The sequence below is a fragment of the Hoplias malabaricus genome, chromosome 6, assembly GCF_029633855.1.
Source record: "Hoplias malabaricus isolate fHopMal1 chromosome 6, fHopMal1.hap1, whole genome shotgun sequence".
In the NCBI taxonomy this organism is placed as follows: domain Eukaryota; kingdom Metazoa; phylum Chordata; class Actinopteri; order Characiformes; family Erythrinidae; genus Hoplias; species Hoplias malabaricus.
This window is the reverse complement of record NC_089805.1, coordinates 33,218,901-33,236,647: the sequence shown is the minus strand read 5'-3', so window position 1 is coordinate 33,236,647 and position 17,747 is coordinate 33,218,901. Positions and strand designations below refer to the sequence as shown.

Below are 17,747 nucleotides of genomic sequence, written 5' to 3'. Positions count from 1 at the left end.
TAATTTTCTTTTATTTGCATGTTTATACAATGTACATTTTTTTCAGGAATAAAATGAAAATGTCAATGAATATATTAGATACCTTTTTTGTTAATGAAAAAGTTATAAAGAAGAGCTCAAATCAAGGGCAGGAATCTATAGCTACAAAGGAGTTACACCCACAGAAAATGCAGGTTAACACATTCCCAATATTTCCTTTATAGCCATTGTTATTTATAACATTTTAGATTCTTTATATATTCTTTATAAATATAATTATAAAATATTTTTCTTCTGGGTGGTGGTGGGAGGGTGGTCTGGAGTTCAGCCAGGGTTCTAGGGTTGTGGGTTCAAATCTTGCCTTGGGTGACTGTCAGTGAGAAATTGCATGAGTTCTCCCTGTGTCTGCACAGGTTTCCTCTGGGTGTTCAGGTTTATTCCCACGGTCCAAAAATACATGCTAGGTGGAAAAATGATAAAAAGCCAATATATTTTACCCAGAATATTGTATTTGTGTTTACATCTTTTACTTGAGCCTCTGAATTATGGAATTGTTTATCTCTAGACTCTACATTGTCTGTAAGCAGTTATCCAGTTCAGGGTTGCGGTGGGTCCGGAGCCTACCCAGAATCACTGAGTGCAAAGAAGGCTGGAGGAGGCACCGGTCCTTCACATGGTGACACAGATACACACGCATTCACTTACACACTCACACCCTAGGACACTTTTGAGTCGCTAATCCACCTACCAACTTTTGTTTTTGGACCGTGAAAGAAACACCTGAGGACCCGGAGTAAACCCACACGGACTCAGGGAGAACACACCAAACTCCTCACAGACAGTCACCCGGAGTTGGACTCGATCCCACAACCTCCAGATCCCTGGAGCTGTGTGACTGCGACACTAACATGCTGCACCCTTTATGTTATGTATGGAAATAAAAAGATATCAGGTTTTTGTTTTTTACAGGGTGTGATAACAGAGATTTTCAGGAATCATCTTTGACCTGCAGTTCCAAATGTGGTAATGACACCATCTATAGTATCACTTCAGGTTGTACCAACTTCACGTAAACACGCTTTTACTATTGTCTACACTCTTAAAGTAAAGGTGCTACAAATGTTCCTTGAGTGATGCCATAGAAAAACAACTTTTGGTTCCATAAAGAACAATGTGTGCTAATAAATAAATAGGTAAAAAAACAAAAACCTTATGATCAAGTGATGGATTTAGAAACCTTTAAAAGGTTCTTCACATTCACATATCTCTTAAACATATATGTTTCTTTATGGAACTAAAAGTGTTCTTCTTTGGCATTGTTCAAATATATCATTTGTAGTACCTTTAGTTTTAAATGTGTACTTTAAATTCTAGAGGTTGTTATGCTTGAGGACATTAAACCAAGCACTGAAAAGTTATATTTTAGAGTTCTTATTTACCTGAGCCAAACCAAAACGTTAAAAATGCTACAGAATCAATACATTTTTAACATATTTATCAAACACAAATTTAACACAAATGTCAATAATGGAATGCGATCTTGATCTCAGAATCTGAAAATGTGTGTGTCGTGACACCCATCATTAATACGCCTGTCACCACAGAAAGGAACCAAACAGTGTAACAAAGCTAGTTTTGCACTTCAGGCTAATCTAGGTGCTAATGGACACAATGGCTTTTTAAACTGTACCACATCAACCATTCTGTGAAATGAGCACACACACACAAACACACACACACACTGCTTTATCACAGCAGTGTTCAACTAACAGAATCTAGTGCTTTCAGCAGACTGTTTAGTCTTCTCCTTATCAATAACTGTCAGAGTGTCTTGCTAACCTCTCAGTAAACAGTCAGTATAGAGCTGTCACAAAGAACAGAGCAATGCTCTGGGAACATTTGCATATTTTGTTGATTTTATACAACATGTTCCAAAGATAAAAATTTTCTTTTTAGATAAAGCCTTCATGTTTACTCCTCAAGCGTGCCATTTGGCCCATTTATTTGCATGAACTGTTAAAAGCCTTTGTTGGGATACATTTTAGTGCCTCGGCAAGTGATAATTAACTCAACCACAAAATTCCCTTTCATCTACACACAGAAACAAACTTAAAAACAAAATAACACTACTCGCTATGTGTCGGAGTATTGTTAGTCATCAATATGTTACTTCATTAGTTCACTGTATTACTGTAAAACTGTTGTTGCCAAATGCTAAGGACACTATGTTCTTCTTTGTGCTTATTTCAGCTTTGCTCAGCAAATTTTAGTTGGTTTCTTATTTTTCAGAATGACTGTTTTCCAGGTCTCAGAGATGTGTGCATGTACCACACACTACCGGTTTAATCGGTTTACTTTTCCATGTCAAATCAGGAGTATGCATGCTAATGTATTCAGGCCGGCTGATGGCTCTCAGAGCTGATTTAAAATGAACAAAGATGATACATAAATGTAAAGCAAGCCATTTACAGTTATTGGCTCAGAAGCTGTTGTCTGAGAAGTGTGCTTTGTGATGCAAATGCTGAATTTGGGGTTGGCTGATGGGGCGGGGTAAAGATGGGGTAACCATATGGCCGCGCAAACCCATCTCGTATCCTGCACTCTGCTCTCACTGAAATGAATACCACTGAATTTCTCAGGGTGTTTAAGGCAAACAGATTCATTCACACACTCATTTAGGAAGCAGCTCCAGATGCATTCTTTGCTCAGTTTGCTAAGCTTTTACACTATTCTTTACAACATCTTTATGCTAATGGGCCATTGAGACATTCCTGTAATTGGATCTTCATTTGGATAATTCAGCAAGCCTTGTCAATGCAACTCCTGAAATGTGTCCACAGAGAAGCACTTTAAAAAAGAATCTAATAAATCTCAACCAATGTAGGAACTTCAGATTCTGCATTAAAATGATCTCAGCCGAACATCTGAATACAGTTTTATCACGTATCTACCAAGCTGTACATTGTGCTGAACCTTGTGTGTACAAATTTAAATCAGTGTCATCTTCATATAATTGTCTTGGTCCCAGTTTCCTTTTCATGTTTGAGGAACTAATTAACTAATACTTTTCTTTCTTCCTCCTACACAAGACTTACCGAAGCGTTCCTGCCTAAACCTGCCTTTAATACATTGTTTATTACATTGTAACCCTCAGCCTCATGGGTTTGGTAGAGTTTACAAAGCTGTTGCCTTTTTAAATTCAAAACTACAATACCCAGCATGCACTACATAGATTTGTCATATAACCATTGGAAATGCACCCACTGTAATAAAGAAATACCCGGACGTAAAGATGAATAAACAAAGCTGTGATGTCTCAGTTCTCAGCAGTGACATTTCTGCATCATCCAGCTAATGGGAAAAACACATTTCAAACAGCCCACACCCAACCATTTATCCCAAAGTAGGCTTTTAAAACTCCTCCCACCTTCTGGATACCTCATCAGGAAGGGTTTTTATTCTAGTTTTTAAAGCCAGAGTATCTTACTCTTGAGACTATTGTGGCACCACTGTGGTACAATGTGTGTACGTACGTTTATAATAATCATAGTGACGGGTACATTTTTAATGTCAGCCAGTGTGCCCCTTTAACTTTTTTGAATTATTATATGCTTCAAATCAACTGCAGATGCATAGATATAACACCCTGTGTCGTTTCTTCTGTATATTCACAGCTGCATTTTTAAAATGCAACTTGGAATATTTTTATAGATTTTTAAAAATTATCTGAATCTTTTGTCTACTTCTTATTTGAACCATTTTGATGCTTTTAGATTACACTTTGGTTCAGATCATCTGCTAATGCTAGTTGGCAGCATAATGACAACTACCTAGGCGTATAGACCTATTATTACTGATTATTGATTAGTCAGCAGTCTGCTGTAGGTTTGTTTTGGGTTTTTTTGTAGATACTTTGTTTTTGCCAGAAAACAGCTGCCTGCGGGCCTTGAACATGGCCTTTAGTGTGGAGGAACGATTCCCAACGTTTAGATGTGCTCATGCATTCTCTCAGCCTTTTTCCCCCCCTGTGGTGATCTTGTTTTTGACATGGAGAGAGGAGAGAGAAAAGGGGGAGAGAGAGAGGAGTATGAATAGTGAAGGAGCAGGCAGAGAGAGAGAGAGAGAGAGAGAGAGAGAGAGAGAGAGAGAGAGAGAGATAGAGAGAGAGAGAGAGAGAGAGAGAGAGAGTTGAGCCTTTGTAGTCAGCGAGGAATGCGGAAACGTCCCTGCTCTGTGTCAGAGCTCTCTGGAGGGGGTCAGGCCACACTGATCCAGCGTGGGAACGAGAAGCGCTGCAGCGGGAGCTGGAGCTCAGCGAGACCGCCACAGCAGCCAGGAGAGACACCCTCGGACCCTGCATTACAGGAGCACAACTGGACACTCCATACTCAACACTGCTCCTACTGCTGCTGGTGAGAGGAGGAGGAGGCTGAGAACAGGAAAGAGAGGAATAGGACAAGAAGGGGGAAGAAAAGGAGGAGGATAAGAGAAACGGGGAGAGAGAGAGAGAGAGAGAGAGAGAGAGAGAGGAGGCGGAGAGCTGGAAAGGGAGGAGAAGCTGAAGAGGAGGAGGAGGGGAGGAGTAGACGGGTATAGGAGGAGGAGACCAGAAGAGAGGGAGGTAAGAGGAGGAGGAGAAGAGGAGCCTAGGTAGAGTAGAGGGTTGGGAGAAGGACGTTAGGAAAAGGAGGAGGAGCAGGTAGCGGGAGTAGAGGAGTGCAGGAAGAATAGAGGGTTATAAGGAGGGGAGCAGGAGAGGGAGGAGAAAGAGGAGGAGAGAGAGAGAGAAGGAGGAGGAGGAGGGGAAGAAGAGAATGGCAGAACATACATGCACCAGCCGACTACCTGTGTGGCCCTCCAGGACACTGGGAGATCTGTGATGTAGGTGAAGAATCCCTCAGTGGGAAACAGACGCGCGCGCGCGCATGCACACACACACACGCACACGCGCGCGCGCGCACACACACACACACACACAAACACACTTACACGGGCGCTGCTTCTCTTTCGCAGCTCGCAGGGGATTAAGCGTCTCTGGAGAAGTGAGTGGGTAAATACAGCGTTTGCATTGCTTTATTTCATTCTATTTATCTGACAGGGTTCTGGCGTTCTTTTCACTGACGGGGCTTTTTCTGAACAAGCTTTCTTTTGCGCTTGCTTTATTTTTGCACGCGCCGCGGGGTTTATTAGACTAATATAATCATTGCCGACAGATATTTTTGGCATTTCGCCTCCAAACTATTCTTTATCACTGAAAAGTGCACGCGCACGGAGCCTGTAGAACAGCTGACAACGTTTATTGCTCTGTTTTAAGACAATGAGATGAGCCCAGAGCCACGTGCTCGGCACAAAGCAGGGTGCAAGCATCACCACTGCCACAGTGTCAGAAATAAAAAAAATCCACAACAAAAGGAACAGAGCTAACTTAACTTTCTCCGGAGCTCTGTACCCGCGGCTGCTCAGCAGCGCTCAACCCGGAGCAGTGCGCCTTTCGGCCGAGCTTGCTCCAGTGCTCTGAGTCTCTGTGCGCTCACGAGGCTCCGTCTCATTTAATGAGACTCCAGATGCGTGCGCGGTAGCTGGCTGTGTGTGACTGTGTGTGTGTGTGTGTGTGTGTGTGTGTGTGGTGGTGGGTCAAAACGCTGGGACTTTGGCCGGCTCCGAAGCTCAGTGTGTGGGAGGACGGTCTGGCTTAAGACTGCGCGCGGGGGAGAGCGCGCTCAGGGTCCGGCACCGAGTGAATATTAGAGCCGCGCTCCTCTGCGCAAGCCTGACCGAAGCAGCGTGAATCGGACTCTGGGATTCCCCCTGCAACCCCCCCCCACCCCTCCTCCTCCCCCCCCCCCCCCCCCCCCACCACCACAGCAACAGGCTGCAGCAGAGAGAGAGAGCAGCACGTGCGAGAAGGAAAAGCCCCAGCAACATGGACAAAGAGAGCCTGACCCACCAATACGAGCCCGTGGCGGAGATTGGCGAAGGCGCCTACGGGAAAGTGTACAAGGCGCGCGACCTGAAGAACGGGGGCCGCTTCGTGGCCCTGAAGAGAGTGCGCGTGCAGACCGAGGAAGAGGGGATGCCACTCTCCACCATCCGCGAGGTGGCGGTGCTGAGGCAGCTGGAGTCTTTCGAACATCCCAATGTGGTCAGGTACTTTACATTACTTAGGAATTGTCTTATATATAGTTCCTTACTAATTAATAGCCCTGGAGACCTTAGTGCACGACACACACACACACACACACACACACACACACACACACACACACACATATATATATATATATGAAATGCTATATAAACCAATTTAAATTTTTACCAATTTTTGTTAAATTTTTAAGTAGTAATTTGCCATTGGCGCATAGTGATGATGTCATGTGTTTATTATAAATTGAGGCAGAAATTAGGCAGAAGGAAAATTGTTTTCAAATTGGAAAAGCCAAATCATATATCTAAGATAAATTATAAAAAAAATGACATATTTGAGTTAAGTTACCTAGCTGAAAGTTCCTTACTTTTTATAGAGAGAGGCAACCTAAATTGGCTGCCAGCTTGTATTTGTGTATTGTTTTGTGCTTTTTTTTACACTTGGTAGCAAGGGGTTGTGAGACACAGCCATTATTTTCTCAAGGGTACTCATTATTATGCCCTAACAAGGGCACAGGGAATGAGAGCAGTTTGGTCTTGGTATATGGCAATGGCTGGTAGAGCTTTATCCAACATCACACAAGCTATGCTCTCCCCTAACTCTCTGACACACCAAAAACACAAAACAAATCTGACACAACCATGATATGCACAAACATGCCTTTAACACCAGATATCACCCCATTCCCTGCCAAAAAACAAATACAAAACAAAACAAAACAAACAAAAAAACAGTCCCACATATACGCAAGGGGAGTGTCTAGGTTTATCTTATTAATAACTCAGAGTCCCCAAAGCATCCTTGCATTGACAATGGACGACCGTTTATGGGTTCTGGTTTCCACTGGCACACTGGGCCACCCACCAACAAGAACCAAGACACAGGGAAAGAACACCCCAACCCAGATCAGTCTCAGTCCCTCACCAGCAATGCTTCGCAAACCAGGAAAACAGTAGCACATTTTCCAGTAACTTAAGCCTATTTTCCACTGTTAAACCCATGCACTGCCTCAAAGACAGTTCTAACCATTACCCTTACAGTGCTACCGATCGTCAGCATGACATAAGCACGAATATTCACCTCTTCATTAGCATTAGCAATTAGCAAACAATTATTCTCCACCTGAAGGGGTGTCTGTGAGGAGTTGGTGTGTTCTCCCCGTGTCTGCGTGGGTTTCTTCTGGGTGCTTCAGTTTCCTCCCACAGTCCAAAAACACACGTTGGTAGGTGAATTGGCGACTCAAAAGTGTCCATAGGTGTGAGTGGGTGACTGAATGTGTGTGTCTGTGTTACCCTGTGAAGGACTGGCACCCCCTCCAGGGTGTATTCCCGCCTTGCGCCCAATGATTCCAGGTAGGCTCTGGACCCACCGTGACCCTGAACTGGATAAGCGGTTACAGATAATGTATGCTGGTGTCAGAGCTGGTGAATGAATGAATGAAAATAATCTGGTAACATTAGCCTTCAGTATCTACAACACAGAGTTCAAATAAACAAACATTACCCACCATTTACGTCTAAAGGCGTTATTTCTTCTTTTTTTTTCTTTTTTGCTTTTGTAAGGTGACATGTCTCAGTAAAAATGTCCTTCTTTGTTTACTTGTATTTGATTCAGCCCAGCAGATGTCAACTTACTTAGTTCACATTCTGTCTGTTGTGATCTAAATGTATGACTGTGAAACAATTGTGGTAAGCTCAAATATTTCCCAGTTTTGTAACAAATTATATATCACTGTCTTTAACCATAGAAGCATGTTTGATGTTACTGTAGACATACAGTTAAGGCTGAATTATACTTCTGTGAAGATAATGGGTAAACTTTGTATGCAGAGGCTCGCAGATGACATGACGTGCACACAAATTTCTATTATGTGTAGTGTGGATCTGTGTTGGTATGGGTTCAAGTCCCACTCTGGGTGATTATCTGTGAGGAGTTTGATGTGTTCTTCCCGCGTCCGAGTGGGTTTCCTCCGGGTGCTCCGGTTTCCTCCCTTGTAGGTGGATTGGTGACCGTAGGTGTGAGTGAATGTGTGAGTCTGTATATTGCCCTGTGAAGGACTAATGCCCTCTCCAGGGTGTGTTCCAGATTTGTGCCCAGTGATTTCAGGTGGGCTCCGGACCCACCGTGACCCTGAATTGGATAAGTGGTTTCAGACAATGACTGAATGGATCTGTGTTGCTGTCCTTTAGTAAATGCTGAGTAGGTCTCTGTTAAAGTTGGTGAGTGGCAACAAGTCTCAAACAATACTTAAACCAAACAGCATGAAAACAAATAGATTTCAGCTAGGATTTCTGGGATCCTTGAATAAAATGTAAAAAGCTAACACTAATTTTTTTTCCAGTATTTTCCTTTTTAGAGTTAATGACTTGCTAGTGTTTCTTCTTCATTGCTCGTTGGTACATTCAGGTTTGGATGCTGCCTCTAAGTGCACACATTTGGATATGCAGACACTGAAGTATAAAACCCACCTGTATTTGAAAGCTCTTCAGTTACAGTAATGCGTATGTAATAGTATTGCAGTGCAGTTCTGTATATTTACAGAAATTTAATGGCAATCAAACTGCCAAAATGTTACTGTGAGTTTGAATTTTTTGTAACCATGTTGATTTTAAGTGTTTACTGGAAAGTATAGCGCATACAAGTCATGATATACAGTTTGTAATAAACAAGTCACTGTGCCAGACAATGACGAAAATGAGCTCACTACTCTGTTTTTTATCATGGAAGTTTATCAACTTCTATTTTCAAACTTCCTTGGATCCATTGGATGTATTTCCTGAAGTTGAAATTGCCTGCAATTTTTTTGTTGAGCTTCGCACAAAATGGCAACATTCAGATGCATTGTAGCTGTTTACACGGTCCAGGTTTACAGTGCTCTGCAGCTGTACAGGTTTAATTGCCTGATAAGGAAACACAAAAATAGCAGTGACCAGCGCTTGGTCCATTGATAACCAGGAGTGACTTTAAAGCACTGGTGCACATGAAGTAAATGCTCTATTTTTTTGTCACTTTTGGGCAAAGCCTGTTGTTCTGAGGTCACAGAGTGCTGTAAAAATCCTCTCTTGCCACCAGGAATAGTTGGTCTTCAACTCAGTCTCTTCTGATAATAATGACAGAATCACTCAGTTCTAGGCCTGACTGTGTCCTAATCCGGTAGTAGATGGAAGGTAAATGAAAATAGTATTTCAGTAAGTTTATGTTTTTCATTTGGTTTAAGTGTGGCTTCACTCTAATTCAGAGGTTGTTAGTCATCTGAATATATCTGCTGAAGATAATATGTCAAGCACATAGATTGTTTGCTCATAGATTAGTAAAAATGGGATGAGTGGGGAAAAATGGTAGCAGAGAAAGAGGTTCTAAACTGAGCACTACAGTCTCTGTTCTCGGATGTTAAGCTGCATGGGGGCTTGGGAAATCTAGAGTGCTGTATATTCAGGACTTTGTTTAACTACAGGCAATCCATGAATGTTTCTCATGAGAGCATTATTTATTCCATATGTTTTATGTGTGTTAAGAGACTCCATTGTAAATGAACACATTGAGGTCCTTGAGTAAGTTTTCTTGGAGAAACCTAATCAATGATGTCATGAGAAGCGGAGAAGCTTTGCCATCAAAGTGTCAGTCTGCAGGATATTTTACTTCATCTCATAATTTATAAGGCTTAGCGTGGCGAGTCCATGTAATCAGAGCCCTCACAAAAATCCAAAGGCACAGCTTTGTCAATATTTTTCTTCACAGTGTGTGTAGTTGTTTGCACACATAATCAAAAAATCAGCCATGGATTTTTTGTTCTGCTGAATTTTCACTATCCTCAACTTACTTTCTCTTTGGGCAGTCTGAATAGACAGCACGGGTACGAACCAATGGTTTCACATTCAGGCGTTGCTATAATGTAAGATTCTGGTCACCACCGGTCTGTGCTTGAGTTCCCATGGCACATCATGAGTTTCTATGGTGCTGAGAGAGGAATGTATTCTGTGGTCCTTGGATCTTGACTAGAGACACTGGATGTTTGTTCTTCCTAATTCTTACCAAGCTTGTCTAATTTACTGAAGCATGTATTGTCTGTTTGGTTGGCTTTTGTATTAACTGTGCTTTATTAACTCTATGCATTACATTCACCTTGCATGCAGTGTGCCAAGTTTGAGAGAAAAGAATTCCACAGTGCTGCTCATTCTACAGAAATGTGTTACCTGTTTCTTTTCTGGAGGTGTAGGCTATGTTGATATTTAGTAAGGTGTGTCTTTCCACGGTGTTGTCCTTCAGCTATGGTTGAGTCCCTTTCCTTTCCAAGCACAGTTATTTTAATGGCAAGTAACCATTAAATCAGTGATTTAGCCTACAGAGCTATAAAAATATTGTCAGGACTTGTGTTCAGCACTATTAAGATGTATTTATAGTCCTTCTGAGGTAAAAATTAAAGCCTCAAAAATAATCAGGGAGGCTAATATATCTTTGCTGTCCAAAGAAAATCCACTTTTTTGCTATTCATTTTCCTGTGCTGGTATACTTTGCATTGTTTTCAACTTTCATGAAGAATAAAAAAATATAAATCTTCCAAAATTCTTTGTAAAAATATTAACTGACAATAGAATTAAAGAGGGTGATTTCCTTCAGCTGTAAATGAATTTTTAATAAACTATTTCTGTTATTAAATCAAATGCAGTGTGGTAATGTCTTTCTATTCATAACTAGATAAATTGGAATACAGGAGGATGTTTTGTTGTTGAGAGGTGATCTCTCATGAGGTTAGAGTTTGAGACCCTCACTGGTCCTTTTCACTTTGCCAACAAGGCTCTGGTATTCGAAGCATAGCTAGCATTCTTTCAAACAGTCAGGAAAACTAGTCTGGACAGTTAGCTGACTCTTTAGGATTTTCCCCTCTCTGCTTCATTGTTTGCCTCATTTAACATTTGAAATCTCAGGAAATGGCTGCTGAAAAATGAAAGGCAGTGTCAATAGTTCTTTGTCCAACCATAAATACAATGAATGCAGTAGGATTGACAGGGTAAAGATGCAAAAACATGTTCTTGGTTGGTGCTTGAATAACATGCAATAATGCTGTGTTTTCTTTCCTTTTAGGTTGTTTGACGTCTGCACAGTTTCTAGAACTGATCGGGAGACAAAACTTACTCTGGTTTTTGAACATGTGGACCAAGACCTGACTACTTATTTGGAGAAAGCACCAGATCCAGGAGTGCCACCTGAAACCATAAAGGTACTTTTAAAATGTCGAAACAATAATGCTTTTAATATCACTTTCAGTCAGTTGAAAGCTAAATTGCCCTCAAGCAGGACACAACTGAACATATGAGTAATCACATTACTTATTTTGTGGTTACTCCCCTCAGCATTCAGAATTTCTCATACACTTTTATCTATGTGACCCATGCGTATTACAAAAGTAGACATTGTGTTCTGGATTTGCACTCAGAGGCCCATAAATAAGAATCTAAATGGAGTTTGTTGGCCTGCTTTAAGGAAGCAGATGGAGGATGGAACTCCCTAAGATCAGGGTGAGGCCTGGCCTTTTGATGGGCAGTGCATGTGGTAGATGGGCTTCTAATTAAAGAGCCGGGCCCTTGTGTGTGCCTCTATTTTCATTCAGTTCTGGCTTTCACTGAAGACTGGCCAGAGGAATGTTGCTTCAGTGTGTATGTGAGGTTCTGTCTGCAGTGGCCCTCTCAGTTGCTCGCTTTTTGTTGTGAATAGAGAGGTTTCCTTAAGGGGCAGTATGTAAGTGATCCTTATTTAGCCTGGCTATAGTTTTCATTCGTTCATAGATAATACAACAGAGCTAGGAGGGTCAGGATTTACTTACCTCCATCCAAAACCACAGAGCGGAAATGTAGGATATTCGTCCTGATCTACTGCTCTATCTGTTCAGGCTTGTTCCCACACACTTGTCTTACAGATTCATTTATCTTATTTCCCTTCCTTTGCCCAAAGGACAGGTTACATTAAGTTCTGAAAAGAGTCATATCTCCTCTTTTCAATTGGACTGTGTTGAAGTGGTAACTGAGATGTTTCAAAAATGCTTGGTGATACCTGAGGGGTTTCCTTTGCTAGTTTTATGTAGCGACATGAAAAGAGCGTTTTTACACATGTCATATACTAGATTACCATCTTTCAAATGTTCAAATGAGTTTTAACATTAATTAATTTATTGGTTTGTATGTTATAAACAGTAAAGATTTGCCAGTGCACTAGTCTCAGTATTGAATGTTTGTTTGATGATTACTGATATTGCAACATTGCAATAAATAGCTTGTCCAAATGGGCTGATTAGCTATGATGCTATTTGTCGAGATTTCGTATGTTACAACTGGTTTTGAAAAATCATTCTTGAAACAATTAAATAAATAGACAATAAAATGAAAAACACACATTTTCTGATAAAATATTTTTTGTGCAGACAAATTTCTGATCGAAATTAAATATGCCTTAAAAAAGCCTTGTGAAGTCTTGTTAGTGAACACGAGTCAGAGTTTTTTGCAAAGTGTGCCTCCCCTGCAATCAGAACAATAACAGATTTATAATCCCTGGAAGTGCCACTTGTTGAATAGTCAGATTTCATTTTCATGAGTGTGCAGATCGGACCTTTCTTAAGTAGACCAGATAATGGCCATCAGAGACAAATGATGGGCTCTAGAGCAGTTTTCCTAAAGACCCCCAACAACTTCATTTACTCCCCCTTTACTCAAAAGAACACCAGATTGCAGTGGTCCCAGCCCCCCCTGGGGAGCATTCCAAGCCCCCATCCTGTCTACTCCTGCCCCATCTTGGACCCACCGCATGCTAATTGATGAAAGAGGCCCCAGGAATCAAACGAGCTGGAAGGACATCAAGCGGCTGGTGCTAGGCTGGGGAGTGAGGCTGGACCCTGCAGCCCAGCACTCCACTCAGGACGCTCCCTGCCCCAAAAAGCAGAGCCTAATGAAGCATGGGGAGGGAATTACACTAACGCTAACTGGCAGATGTCCTGCATTGTGCCTGGCTACAATAAACAATATGGCTGCCTCTCATGAATTAGCATTAGAAAGGGGAGTGCCTTCTGGAGGCTCTGCTTTGACTGCTGTTTTTTTTTTTCCTTGAGCTTGTTTTTTTTTGGCCTCTTCTCTTTTCCACAGCTCTCTATCCATGTCTTTTTTGCGGAAGAGGTGCTGTGGAGGACAGGTGCTTCATTTGGGCTGTGTGAGATGCCCAGCCTTGGTTTTTCAGGTTGATACATTTGCGGCTTTAAGTTATAACAGTAGGATTCGTTTTAACCAATTTTCCAACATTACAAATCATTTACAAGGTGTTGTTTTTACTGTGTCTTTAAGACTGATATATGTAATTGAAATTTCTTCTGATTGGGTTGAACAATTTGTAGGTTGATTTAGGTAAATATTCAAACTAGGCTGTTTTGCTTCTTAGATTAAATATATATATATATATATATATATATATATATATATATATATATATATATATATATATATATATATATATATATATATATATATATATATGTATATAACTTCCAGGATATGATATCTTCAGGAAAATGTTCTAAATGTAACTTCAATATGTGCGGAATATTAAGCGCTGATGCTTAAATGTTTGAAACAACTGAAATTCATTGCTGTTGTTCTGTTATTTAAGATTTAATTCCTATTAAATACACATTACATATACAGGTCATACTTATTAACCCTTTAATGACAGGCCCTTGACAGACACAGCACAGCCGTAAGTTAACTCATCTGAGACAACAAAGAAGAGCTGGAGAGAGTGTTTGTGTGTTTGTCCTCAGGTCATTATGCTGTAATTGTGTTTTTTTTTCCCCTTTTCTTTTTTGTCGTGGGGAGGAAACGTGGCAATAAGGCTTGAAGCCAATGCAGAGAAACATATGAGGGGGGTAGTGGTGGGGGTAATGCCGTTGCGCCAGACTGCCTGTGGCACGGCGGGTTGGTGGGTCTGGTAGGTCATGGCTGGATGGGCATTCAGAAAAAGGTCCTTGTTTATGCTGGCTGCCAGGCACACAAGCCTCACTCTCACACACACGTTTCCTGGGCCCTAGCCCCCTTTATATGCATTGTCACTGCCTACCCCCACCCTACCCCCCAAGTCCCTTTCCCCAGGCACGGCCAGATCCGCGCCGTTTGCAAATGTTTTCTGCTTGAGTGTGCACCCCATTGTTTCAGTGCGTTTAATCACTCACCAGCTGGTTGGGGAGTGAATGGAGCCGTGGGCCCGGATCCATGTCACTTGTGAGGTCTTGGAGGCAGGTTTCTGGAGGGTTAGCCTGCCACTGCTTGATGCCTCCAATTTGAAGCAATTCATGCAGCAACAGTGCACAAACACCTCTCTCTCCCTGTCTCTCTCTCTCTCTCTCTCTCTCTCACACACACACACACACACAGAGACTCTCTCTCCCTCTCTCTTCCGCCAGCCCTAGTTTTTTCTTATCTATTTCTCTGGCTTCATGGATGTAGCTTTTTTTCTGCTGCTGTTGTGTAAGTTCCACAAGAGGAAATGGCAGTTAAGCCATTCTCTCCTTCTCCCTCTCTCTTTTTTTATCCTCTCTCTCCTTTCTCTCCAGGCTCAGTGGCTTTAGGGGTTGCTCTCTGCCTGGCCCACAGAATGAACAAGTGATTGTGGGACAGCTGCAGGGAAGTGGAGGCCCAGCAGAAAGGGCCTTCAAGTAACATGTCTTTCCGGCTCCGCATTCATGTCGGTTATCAACATCTGCCACACTCCAGATTTAAAGGGACATGCTCATTTTCCACTCCTAATCCACATTCCTCATCTCTGATTCAAATGAATGGGCCTACTGCTCCTCAAGTGATTTTATTCCTGTACCTCTCCTTGATTTAGCTGTCCTTTCATTTTCTGGCTACGCTTCCCTCAGGCTATTCCAAGGCGATTGACCCTGGAATGTTAAGAATACCCTGGTCTCTGTGCTTATTTTCACAGGATATGATGTATCAGCTGCTGCAGGGTCTGGACTTCCTTCACTCACACCGTGTGGTGCACAGAGACTTGAAGCCTCAAAACATTCTCGTCACCAGTGGAGGACAGATCAAACTGGCTGATTTTGGCCTGGCACGCATATACAGCTTTCAGATGGCGCTTACTTCAGTGGTGAGTCAGCTTGCACAAGAATTTCTTAACGGCCTATTTGCTTTGGCTATCACGAACATGTTTAACATTGTACAATGAGTCCAAACAGCAACCACACAACAGATTTCTGATTCCAAATATTTAGCTTTTCCAAAGTTATATTGTAGAACATCTGGTGTTTTAGACTCCTAACTATTTAGAGATGAAATAATATAGAACATATAGGGCCGACCATGACAGCTGTGACTGATGCCTGTAAGATTTTAGGAGTTTATTAATAATAAATATAATAATTTTACATTCAAATTTTTAGTTTAAAAGTCTTTCTAGTGTCAAAGATAAAACTGGGCCCATCATCTAGGTCCATTATTACTGATACTCAAAATATACTGTTTATATTTACTTTAAAGCAGCGTTAGCAAAATACTTAACCTTACCAACAAAATATTTAGTTAAAGTATTAACTTATAAAGCAAAAAAAAAGAAAAGAAAAATGGCCAGTTTGTCACACTTGCTGAATATGTAACACTGCACTTGTCTTATCAACCAATCAAAACTTCACTTTAACGGGTAACCAATGTTCAGTAACCACCACTTCCTTCCAAGTGTCTAACATTCAGCTACATTTTTCAGCACTAAATTAAAGAGCATCTTATTACAGTGATATGAAAATTAAGAATTTACCAAGTTCTGTATGTCAACATTTTATGGATAACTATGGAAAGGAGTTCCATAAATACCAACAAACACTTATCTAAATGTTCTTTAACACAGAAGGAATACATGCTAGAAATATACTGTATAGTCAGTTTAATTTGGTCACATATATGTTCCTGTGTGCAAAGTAAAAAACATGAGCTGTTTTATGTACTGCTATTTTTCCTGCTGTAATGCTTTAAAGACTCCATAGTATAATTGTCTATAGCCCACTGGTCTACATGAGTGAGACTAAGCCTGTGTATGGAGTGGACAGGCTCATTATTTTCTAAAAAGCTCAATTATTTTATGTGAATATCTTAAAAATTTTATTAAGAGCTCTAATCCAGAGCTGTGTACAGCTGTAGGTGGTTTCTCAGACAGGGATTACACCTAGTCCTGGACTACACAGCATTTTGTATTGTGATTTTCCATGGAAAGGAGGGACTAAGCTTAATCCTTGTCTGGATTTCTTAACGGCCTATCACAAACATTTTAACATTGTACAATGAGTCCAAACCGCAACCACACAACAGATTTCTGATTCCAAATATTTAGTTTTTCCAAAGTTATACTGTAGAACATCTGGTGTTTTAGGCTCCTAACTATTTAGAGATGAAATAATATAGAATATATAGGGCCGACCATGAGTTATTAGTAACAAGAGTTATTATATAAGAAGTTATTAATAATAAATATTATAATTTTACATTCAAATTTTAAGTTTAAAAGTCTTTCTAGTGGCAAAGATAAAACTGGGCCCATCATCTGGGTCAATCATTACTGATACTCAAAATACACTGTTTATATTTACTTTAAAGCAGCATTAGCAAATGTTGCTTTAAAGTAAAGATTACGCCTGGTCCTGGACTACACAGCATTTTGAATCTTGATTTTTCATAGAAAGAAGGGACTAGGCTTAATCCGTGTCTGGGAAAGCCAAACGTGCAACACGTAAAACTGTGACACGGTGCCGTGTTTAGTTAAAAAACAAAAACAACACGTGAATACGTAATGAGTAAACACGTTGTTGTGGTTTTTAAAGCCAGCAATTCCTGAGAGATGGGGTTTTGTGACGTCACCAGCTCCATTTCACAGGGGAGCCCTGCCAGTGGAAAAGCGACACGCTTTAAGCGTGCCAAGCTGAGCTGTGTCGAGTCGAGTCATGTAGAACCGGAACCATGCGGTGGAAAAGTGAAATAAGAGTCTAGTTCAAGACTTTTATCGCCATAGAAGTGACACTCGTGCACTGGGGAAAAGACTTGTACTCTTTTATGTGTTTGGTGGCACAACAGAAAAGCCCAACAAGCAAGTCTGTAATTCCAATTTGGAACTATCATGATGATTTTCTCTTTTATGACCCTACACTTGTCTCATTATTACTATGCTTTATTGGCAAGGGCTCTGATTAACATGAGGCCCATTTTCTGATTTCCTGACCTTTCTCTTCACATGACTGCTGTCTTATTTCCTATTTGTTACATGGCCCTAATGAAGATGGAAAACAGCAAACACTCTGATTAGTTAAGTATGGGGGATTTTTCTAGGTGAATTTCATTTCTTTTATCTTTGATGCTGGCCTAGTGAGTTCAGGAGGGTAACCTCCATTGAAAGTGAAAAGACCAGCCAGTCTCTCGAGACAGACATAGACAACTCCCAGTCAGGAAAGGCCACCCATCAGCTGATGTCAAGAGATAGCCTATAGCCAATGAATGGACACTGTATCTTTTCTCCTGTGCAAGTAAGGAGGTGTTTCCCAGAGGAATGCCAAATGAACAGTTGAGCATGCAATTATTGTTCGCATCTGCTCCATAAAAAG

At 41.1% G+C, this 17,747-nt stretch overlaps 1 protein-coding gene across 1 annotated transcript in view; it reads left to right on the top strand.

Moving 5' to 3' along the window:
- The first annotated feature begins 5,902 nt into the window (after positions 1 to 5,902).
- Positions 5,903 to 17,747, top strand: part of cdk6 (cyclin dependent kinase 6) — a 44,771-nt gene continuing 32,926 nt past the window's right edge. Inside the window, exons 1-3 of the mRNA XM_066674888.1 lie at positions 5,903 to 6,126; positions 11,207 to 11,342; positions 15,086 to 15,253. Of these exons, the coding sequence (XP_066530985.1) occupies positions 5,903 to 6,126; positions 11,207 to 11,342; positions 15,086 to 15,253 (528 nt within the window). The remainder of the gene's footprint in view (positions 6,127 to 11,206; positions 11,343 to 15,085; positions 15,254 to 17,747) is intronic.